The 10,517-nt window shown below is 44.4% G+C and overlaps 1 protein-coding gene across 3 annotated transcripts in view; it reads right to left on the bottom strand.

Moving 5' to 3' along the window:
• Positions 1–2,978: 2,978 nt before the first annotated feature.
• fbn1 (fibrillin 1) overlaps positions 2,979–10,517 on the bottom strand; it is an 87,636-nt gene continuing 80,097 nt past the window's right edge. For 2 of the 3 annotated variants that reach the window (XM_013137098.4, XM_020054407.3), the window contains 10 exons: positions 10,265–10,390; positions 9,144–9,350; positions 8,608–8,733; positions 8,294–8,416; positions 7,535–7,651; positions 5,085–5,213; positions 4,775–4,894; positions 4,251–4,479; positions 3,898–4,117; positions 2,979–3,556 (listed from right to left, as the gene is read on the bottom strand). In XM_013137098.4, the coding sequence (XP_012992552.2) occupies positions 3,179–3,556; positions 3,898–4,117; positions 4,251–4,479; positions 4,775–4,894; positions 5,085–5,213; positions 7,535–7,651; positions 8,294–8,416; positions 8,608–8,733; positions 9,144–9,350; positions 10,265–10,390 (1,775 nt within the window). In that variant the 3' untranslated portion in view covers positions 2,979–3,178. The remainder of the gene's footprint in view (positions 3,557–3,897; positions 4,118–4,250; positions 4,480–4,774; positions 4,895–5,084; positions 5,214–7,534; positions 7,652–8,293; positions 8,417–8,607; positions 8,734–9,143; positions 9,351–10,264; positions 10,391–10,517) is intronic. The other variant, XM_013137101.4, reaches the window with a different exon arrangement.

Raw genomic sequence — 10,517 nt, 5'->3', positions numbered from 1 at the left:
GTGCTTTCCCATATGGAAAATAAATTCATTTAAAATATTTTTTAAAACATTTGGGATACATTTGAAAATGTATGTATTTAAGATAATGTAATGAATAAATTTAGAATACATTTACAAATGCATATAAAATGTAACAAAACATTTTGGATATGCATTTGAAAATGTATTGGAAATTAAATATAAATAAATTTGGCAGCCCACATCTCAAACACATGATGTTTGGCTTCTAAGTCATGTGCGCTAACCACTACTCCAAACAGGGATATCTGTTTCAGAGGGGCGAGTTGTGGTCTTACCAAGGTTGCTCAAGTACATTAGAGTATAAGGGTGACTCCAAAATGAAAGGCATTTTGTAAATATATTTCAAAACCTAAAAGTGATGTCATCAATACGTCACTAATGATGAACATTTTGAAAGTGTTGTTTGTATATTCACTGTGTGAAGATAAGTGTGCTGCATTTTTGGCTGTAATATATTGATTTCAGAAACAAAAGCTGGGTTACACCTAAGAGACCCGATAGTCCTTGTCAGGCCCAATATCCACTAAAACCAGAGGCCTGTAAGGGATGCTGTAAAAAGGTCTCCGTTTGTGTTCCTTGTTGACATAATGGCATGATGATTTTTTGGTCTGCTGTGAAGTCTTACACGGATGTCATTTTGGACTGTGAACATTAATTGTTTAGAAATACATTTGGACAAGATTTAAAAGTACTTATACATTTTGACATACATTTTGGAAATAAAAGGTGAAGTCAATTTTGATACCTGAAATGCAATTTGAATAAAGGTAAACGTATGTATACATTTTTAAATACATTTTTAAATACATTTCAAAATAGAAGGTGAAATACGTTTTCATACCTGAAATGTATTATTATTATAATTTTTTGATCTATTCAAAATATATTTATCATACATTCTACATGCATTTTGCATTGTAAAAACATTTATTTTCCGTATCAGCCACATTGTTCTACTAATTTAGGCTTGCCTGACAAAGATGTTGAACATTTATGCTAAAACAATTGTAGCCTTCACTTCATTTTGGTGAACATATTAAGGAAATCGTAAAATGTACAATGTACATTTTCACTGAAATGTTAGTGCAAATAAATATGATTAAATCCTTATTATTCCCACATAATGTAACAACCTTTGACTGCAAGAGGTGTGGGTGCATATTCAATCCATATATGCCAGTTCTTAGAATGCCTGGATAGCCATTTGGAAATTCAGTTAATCAGATAAAATCCAGTTCATTGCAGCCATTAGGTTGCAATGAACTGTATGTTGTGACTGGTTTAATCGTCTTGGTTCATCTGGTCTTAGAACAGACTCCTCCAATACTGGTTCAACTCCTTTCATTAGCCAGAGAGTAACCTGCGGGAGCTGCATTGTGGAGTGATCTCCCCAGGCTGTCCATAGTGATGGACACAGATTTTGTTTCTTCCTACTCTCAAAAGTATGGTTAATGAATGGCTATTAAAAATGCTTCTTAGCCCAGGATCAGGCTTCATCTGTCTACGTCTGGGAAATGTAACTTGTGCTCAGTAACCTAATCTTCTCAAAGACGTTAAGCTGGGAGACAGGGACAACAACAAGATCTTTTAAACCAAAAAATATGTTTTTATTGTGACTTTACAACTAAACCCTCACTGATTTACGGAGAGACAGACAAGTGTCTACGGCTGGTCTGATTGGTGTCTCCAAGGCAACGGAGCACTGATTGTACTAGCGAAAGGTGTGTGGCCATGTCGACCTCAGTGCATAATCATGAAGGCACAGGTTTGGTATCGTCAGAACGGTGTGAGTGTTTGTGTATGTATGTGTGTTTGAGGGAATTTATGTTTTTGCGTGTGTTTTGCATAAGTGTATGTGTGTGCATGTGTGTGTGTGTGTGTGTGTACACAGTTTAACAAAGGAAGTAGTAGGTCATTATAAGCACCATTACAACCCCTTCATCCATCTCAGGGGTATTTTCTAGTTTACAAGAGGCTTCATAGATTAAACGTATAAACATGGCATTGATTACACTATAAACACACTTAATTTACATGTAGTATAGAGAGCAGACAGGCTATGGAGCATACTTTGGTTTTGGTTGCAAAGAAGACATCTGGCCCCTTATTAAAAAGACAGTAGACAGACATAGACTGTGTTGGCTACTGTGCTGTTGAGTATTACAGTGCATTCATAAGTCTATGTGCTTGTGTAACTAGCACCAGTAAATATTGTGTAATGCTGAGTTCTAGTCAGTGGGAAATATGAAGCATATTTATCATGATGAAGAAAAGTCCTTCAAGCTCAAGACTTTTGGCTGCAGTCTGATTCCCTACCCTTTCCCCCCAAAAGTGTATACTTAGTCAGTACCCCTTAGGGATTTAAAAGGAATGAACGGGGTCTAAGAAATATGGTGGAAACTCCCTCTAGCACCAAATGCTTTGAGATTCACGAAGGGGAAGCAAGCAAGTGCACACTTCAGAGAGAAGGGAGACGAATCGGAAGGCTGCCTTTGACTTCCATGTCTGCCAAGCTGTGAGCCCTCAGCATCATTGTCTTCTGCACTCTGCTACTCAGTCCCAAAGCCACCCCTAGCTCTGAGCCATTATCCCCTATTCTCTAATGGCTAAGGGTGGATATGGAATTGGCCGTACGAGGCCCACAAAGGGTTGGCAGATTCCACATATCATCATACAAAACCTATATTATAATAAACCTATTTCATAAAAAAAAAAAAAAAAAACCTTCATTCAAACCAGAGCTTCCTGCACAGAGCAGTTTAGAGTGGTTATTGTTGGGTCATAGTCATTTGTCTTCCATGTCATTCTCTTTCTAGCCTTTTCTCCCGACAGCTAGACAGATTGTAGCCAGTGGCTTAGGCCTCCACTGTGCTACTAGAAGGTTGTATTTATGATATGTAGAATCATCTTTGGGAATCAAACAATACAGCCCCCCCCCCCCCCCCCCCCCCCACCCACCCATTAATTAGTCTCTTTGGTGTAGAGCTTGTGCCAAACTTGCTCTCTATCTCTCTGTCAGAGTAAGGTAGAAGTAGCCCCTAACAACTGAACCAGAGTCAGATCTCTTCTCCCCATCCTAACAGGTTAATCTGATCCTGGACCAGTGTTTACAGGCAGCCTCTCCCCCCCGCCCAGCCTTCCCAGTCAGTTCAATATGTTAATGCAGGACAATCTGCACCCTCATGGTGAGCGTGTCTCCGAGCTGGCCTGTGAGGTAGTCTTTGTCATTGCTGTCCTCTAGCGCAGCCAGCTCCTTCTTCTTGTACACAGACACACTGCTGATCTGCAAGAAGTAGGCCCCAGGGGGGAGGGACTTCCTCTTGGACAGGTGCAGGTAGCTAAGCCCCTCCTTCTGGCTGATCTTGAAGTAGCCCAGCTCGTTTCCATAGTCGATGGAGTAGCGGACGTGGTTGTTGAGCGTGGACAGGGCTGGGGTGAAAGCCAGGATGTGGTCACGGCTGGACAGGTCAGACATGTTCAGGTTTAACAGCAGGGTGTCCTCAATGTCCAGGCTCTCCAGACTCACTGTCTCCTGCTGACACGACATTCAGTAAGACAGCTTACATACACACATAAACCGTTATATAATAATATATGTCATGTCCCCATCCAGTGTTGGGCAGTTGTGAACTGCATATAGTTCACCTAGTAAAGTAACTGCATTCTGAAGAAGCTCAGTACATCATAGAGCAGTCGACACACATAAGCAGCAGCTGAATAGAGCCTATCAATGCATATCCAAACCCACAATATGCTCTCAAAACAGCTGACCTAGGGCTTGAACTGGAGAGGGTGGACTAGCTAAGTTCCCAGATGTAAGGAGAGAACACACCAGTCGATGGTTTGACATGAGGGGATCCAGGTCAGTGGCGTTACCTGTGCGTCATCCAGAGGTTGCTCCAGCGTTGAGTTGGCGCTGCGGCGCTTGCGTCCTTTCTTGGGGTAACCATTGACCTTACACTCGTAGCAGGCCTCGGGAGACAGGTCGTTCTCACCCCCCTCGGCTCCTCCGCCTGCGCCGCCTCCGGCTCCTCCTCCAGCTCCTCCCTGGCCCAGACTCACTCCGCTGCCGAAGCCCACGCCGGACACACAGTGGCTGAAGCACGCACAGGAAGGAGTGAGTCACACACACAGGGCATAAAGGGCGGCCAGCCCATAAACCCCCTCTTGGCGATCCATGGTTGATAATGTCATTGAGCACGGGCAGACTAGGCAGACAACACACTCACCCCTGCCCGGCGCGGTAGTACCCGGGCGGACAGCCACACAGGTAACCCCCGTCAGTGTTTGAACAGCCGTAGTTGCAGGGGTTGGAGGACGAGGAGCACTCGTTGATGTCACTACAGCCCCCCTGGTCTCTGTAGTTGAAGCCAGTGGGACAGAGACAGCGGAAGCTGCCCAGGGTGTTGTGACATGACGCACCCCCGCAGATCTGGGTGTTCTGGCACTCATTCTCGTCTGACCACAGGAAGCAAACAACACAGACAGGAAGTCAACAGATGCAGGTCAAATCAGGGTCAAACCAGAATGGAATGTGGAAACTGTCTGTAGGACTTATTCATCTGATGAACATTAGCTGTGTGCGTTTAGGGATCAGGGGGTTGAAGGGCCAAGACCCGGTTATACCAACAATGTTCACATAAGTCACAGACTCAAAGAGACAGTTTTACTGTAATCTAGAGAGGAAAAGCTTTAAACACCAGGAAAGAGGGATGTTTGGCATTGAGAGAGTGAGCCAGTCTGTACCACTCACCAACACACTGGTTCCACTGGTAGTGTTGTAGGTATCCCTGGGGACAGCTACATCTGTATCCTCCCACCAGGTTCTGACAGCCATGTTGACAGCGATGGTTACCGTCACACTCATCCATATCTGTCAGGAAACCCCACACAGCGTTAGTGACCATGTATGAGGCAGTAACTAAGTTTACGCTTCCACCAAGACGCTATTCACGGTGGAGCTAGTAATATATTTCCTATACCTATCTGATCTTTCCACATCCACAAAAAGTGTCATGGATTAATAAGTCAGCTGATCTTGAGAGAGAAAGTGATTGGCTGACCTTCACAGCTCTGTCCATTGGAGTCCAATGAGAACCCTCTGGTGCACTCGCAGTTGAAGCTGCCTGGGCTGTTCTGACACACTCCGTTAGTGCCACAGAGGGCAGGGTCCGAGGCACACTCATTATTATCTAGACAGGGACACACTCATTATTATCTAGACAGGGACACACTCATTATTATCTACACAGGGACACACTCATTATTATCTAGACAGGGACACACTCATTATTATCTAGACAGGGACACACTCATTATTATCTAGACAGGGACACACTCATTAATATCTAGACAGGGACACACTCATTATTATCTACACAGGGACACACTCATTATTATCTAGACAGGGACACACTCATTATTATCTAGACAGGGACACACTCATTATTATCTAGACAGGGACACACTCATTATTGTCTACACAAGGACACACTCATTATTATCTACACAGAGACACACTCATTATTGTCTACACAGGGACACACTCATTATTGTCTACACAAGGACACACTCATTATTATCTAGACAAGGACACACTCATTATTATCTACACAGGGACACATTCATTATTATCTACACAAGGACACACTCATTATTATCTACACAGGGACACATTCATTATTATCTACACAGGGACACATTCATTATTATCTAGACAGGGACACATTCATTATTATCTACACAGGGATACATTCATTATTATCTAGACAGGGACAGACTCATTATTATCTACACAAGGACACACTCATTATTATCTAGACAGGGACACATTCATTATTATCTACACAGGGACACACTCATTATTATCTACACAGGGACAGACTCATTATTATCTACACAAGGACACACTCATTATTATCTACACAGGGACAGACTCATTATTATCTACACAGAAACACACTCATTATTATCTAATCAGAGTGACAGAGACAAAGATTATCACACAGACAGAGATAATTTTTGACTACACAGAATTACACTTATTATCTACAGAGAGAGATTATTTACACAGTCAGAAAGAGACACTTATTATCTACACAGATAAGACAGAGACACGTATTATCTACACAGAGAGCGATTGAGATTTATTATCTACACAAAGACAGAGCACTATCTACACAAAGAGACAGAGATACGTATCTACGCAGAGAGACAGACATTTAGTATATATACAGAGACACTTATCTACACACAGAGACTCATTATTATCTACACACAGAGACAAAGATGGATTCACTATCTATACAAAACAAATGTTACCATGTCAATAAACCCTATTACATAGAAAATTAGAATTCAAACAATAATTATCGAAAGATGGAGACAATCATATTATCTACAAGGACGGACGGACGGGGGGTAGGAGTGGAGAAGAGAGGAGGGAATGATTTAGTGATAGATTGAATGGGTGCATCTGTTTTTCCTTGTCCAGTGCAGAAACAATGGAATGCTCTTAAATATGCATACTTTGCTACTCAAGCCTGGCGAAATGAATCCAGTAACAGATGACTGACTTGTGGGGGGACTAGCAAAGATACTGACTGACTGACTTATGGTTGGAGTACCTAGGGGACTGACTGACTTATGGGTGGTGTACCTAGGGGACTGACTGACTTATGGGTGGTGTAGCTAAGGGACTGACTGACTTATGGGTGGAGTACCTAGGGGACTGACTGAGTTATGGGTGGAGTACCTAGGGGACTGACTGAGTTATGGGTGGAGTACCTAGGGGACTGACTGACTTATGGGTGGTGTAGCTAAGGGACTGACTGAGTTATGGGTGGTGTAGCTAAGGGACTGACTGAGTTATGGGTGGAGTACCTAGGGGACTGACTGACTTATGGGTGGTGTAGCTAAGGGACTGACTGAGTTATGGGTGGTGTAGCTAAGGGACTGACTGAGTTATGGGTGGAGTACCTAGGGGACTGACTGACTTATGGGTGGTGTAGCTAAGGGACTGACTGAGTTATGGGTGGAGTACCTAGGGGACTGACTGACTTATGGGTGGTGTAGCTAAGGGACTGACTGACTGAGTTATGGGTGGAGTACCTAGGGGACTGACTGACTTATGGGTGGAGTACCTAGGGGACTGACTGAGTTATGGGTGGTGTAGCTAAGGGACTGACTGACTTAAGGATGGTGTGCCTATCTGACTGACCTACAGACGGAGGGAGCTGTCTAGCTGCAAGGTCATGGGAGCTGAAGTGCAGAATGGAAAACCCTTTGCAGTAACCTTGGCAACGGTCGGCAACATTCCACAACAAGTCATTATTAAGTTGTCATGGTGACTGTTCAGTTGAGCCCAATCTGATGTGTGATAGCATACTGAGAACACGGCAAGATACTTTTTATGGGCAGAGATGGAAGATAAGCAGCTACATTTGGTTATGTTTGTTCAGGATAGCTGGGCTGAGGGGGGAAGGAGGAGTCTCTCTGTGTGTGTGTGTGTTACCTATGCAGGCAGTGTGGTGCTGTGTGAAGCCTGGAGGACATTTGCAGGTGAATCCTCCGATGGTGTTTACACACAGGAACTGACAGTTATGCTGTTTGGTCTGACACTCATCCAGATCTGAGAGAAGCAAGAGAGAGCGAAAGAGAGGGGGAGGCAGGGAGGGAGGGAGGAGGGAAAGATTGGAATGAGAGGGAGAGTTAGAAAGACAGGAATGAAATGGAGAGAGGGACAAAGAGGAGGGAGAGAGAGAGAGAGAGTGTAAAGGTTACACTACAGCTCCACAACAGTTAGTTTCCAGTCCTTCCACAGTCAGTGACCTGTAGATGAACTGCCCAGACAGTGGAAACATGGGGGAACCAGGGTGTATGTTTGCGTCTGAACGTGTGGGCGTGCATGTGTCTGTGCGCGTGTGCATGTTGACACTCCGCTACGGTAAATAGAGCTGTAGCCAAGACTGGTAACGAGCAGCATGGACCGATTGTGTCTGCATAGACTCCACAAACTGACCTTGTGCACACCAATACACACTAGCTGCCAGACGCACAAGATCAATATCTCTGCTCACTCGAAGCACACAGCATTTAACGCACTTGTTTCTCGTGCACGGCTGTGACTGTGTGTGCGTGATTGTGTTTGTTATTTGGGGTGTCTGTGTGCATGTCTGTGACTGTGTGTGGCTATGTGCATGGCTGAAACTCTATATGCATTTATTATGTGCGTGTGAGGCAGTATTTGTAATTGAGTGTGTGTGTGTCTCACCTCGGCAGCTTTTGCCGTCCTCCTGCAGTACGTATCCTCGGGGACAGGAGCACAGGTAGGACCCCTCTGTGTTCTTACAGAGGAAGTTGCACGGCTTAGGAGACTGCACACACTCATCCACATCTAGGGAGGAGAGGAGAGCATATCGAGTGTTTATCGTGTGAAGAAATTCACAATTTTGATGGCGGATAAAATATGTTAATGGCATATTAACGGGCATATATAGTAAAATAGAGCAGTGGTGAAACTTCCCTTTAACATATAAGCACTATCTGCTAAAAGCCCAAAATGTGAATGTAGTTCTGTTTTCTTACCAACGCACGATGTTCCAGTGATGTCAGTGGTGTATCCAGTTCTACACAAACAGCTGTAGGAGCCCAGGCTGTTGACACATTCTCCATTTACACACAGGTTCCCCATCACACGACACTCATTTATATCTGAGGACAGAGAAGGAGGGATGGAGAGAGAGAGAGAAGAAAATGTGAGAGTGATAGAGAGGAAGAGAAATGGGGGGGGGGGGGAGAGAGAGAGAGAGAGAAAGAAAGAGAGCCCCATCAACTCCAACTTGATCATCACTCATCGATGTCTTGGAGATACACCATGGACAACCTGTGTTGTAGTACTGTCTGTTAGTAGTGTTTTGTTTTTACATGCATTCCTCTACTCATGAGGACCAAACGTCTCTAAACCAAATGTATATTCACCCACAGCAAATCCTCCGGCAGCATTTGGATGGTCCTCAGACTCTTACTTAGGGTTGTGGTTACAGTTTAGCTGTAGTGTTAGAATTAGGGTTAGGGGTTTGGTTCAAGATAAGGTAAGGGGGTATGCACAGCCCCCCCAGTACCTTTGCCGTCCGTCGTGAATCCAGGACCATGGGGACACATCTTCTTGTAGTGTGTGGTCCCCGGGAGAGGACAGAGTTCACAGTTTGAGCCCCAGCCTCGCCCTCCGTCACAGCAGCACTCAGACTTAGTCACACTGTTCCTGCTACTGGACTGCATCTGACACAATGTAGTCAGCACCTCTGCGAAGCACAGGCCTTGACGGTTATCTAGAGGACGGGGGGACGGGGGGACGGGTGGGGGGGGGGGGGGATGACAGAGAGAGGGAGCGTGAGGGAGGGAGAGAAAGAGAGAGAAAACGTGAGAGACGAGAGAGTAGAGAGAGAGGAACGAGAATCATTAGACAGAGGAGGTCAACGCCCCCATGAGAACACAGGTCAACGCCCCCAAGAGAACACATGCCCATAAAAGGAGCGGTTGAATTTCATTATCTCAATATGTTTTTATCATAAAGGGATGGAGGTGGACTGGGAGGAGAAGGCTGAGTGACTGAGTGTCTTGTGTAGGTTAATCCACTCTAGAGCATTCCCTCCCATCAACTTCAACCTCCACCATTTAGATCATCCTACCCAAGCTTGGATTAGAGAGGGACTTGAAAGGAAGCTCTGTCAGAGCTAATTAGGTTGTGCGATATTTAAGTTACTCCACATGCAGACAAAATCCTATTTTCCATATCCTACCGGATTTATAGGCTGTCAGTACAGTTTATGAAGGGAAGGTATGCCGATGATAACCCTGTCAGAGTGGACTACAGGGATGAGGGCATAGGGCCTTGGATAACCACACTTCTACTGAATTGGGAAAAAAACTTTACTTCCATGTTTTCCTGGAGAGAATTCAAAACTGATGATGTAGTTTAAGTGTGTAGGGCTGTTTGAAAGAGACGCTTGGATTGGAAGCATGTTCAGATGGGCTACTTTGTGATCTGATATGAATAGACTGACCATTGACAGCTCATCTGAGTAAAGGGATGGGCTCCAGATCATCCTATTAACTTATCAGGGAGGTGTATCTAAATGTCTTCATATATGGTATCTAATGCCCATGTGATCAGACTGAGCATTTCAAGGCCCAAACGAGGTTGAGGTGAATACATTCTATATATAATATAGGAGTTTCTTACCTATACATTCTGTTTGTGTTGGGCTGGCACTGAAGCCTTGGTCACACCTGCAGCGATAGCTTCCCACTGTATTCTCACAACGACCATTCACACAGATTCCTGGCTTAGCAGAACACTCGTTCAGATCTACACACGCCCGCACACATACACGCACACACACGCACACACACGCACACAATGAAGATAGAATTTTTAAACACAGACGTGCAGCATATATCCCATTACTTTGCATAGCATTTGATCAAATATGTTT

This window comes from Esox lucius, chromosome 2, assembly GCF_011004845.1.
Source record: "Esox lucius isolate fEsoLuc1 chromosome 2, fEsoLuc1.pri, whole genome shotgun sequence".
Classification (NCBI taxonomy): domain Eukaryota; kingdom Metazoa; phylum Chordata; class Actinopteri; order Esociformes; family Esocidae; genus Esox; species Esox lucius.
The sequence above is the reverse complement of the archived record's forward strand: the minus strand, read 5'-3'. Positions and strand labels throughout refer to the sequence as shown.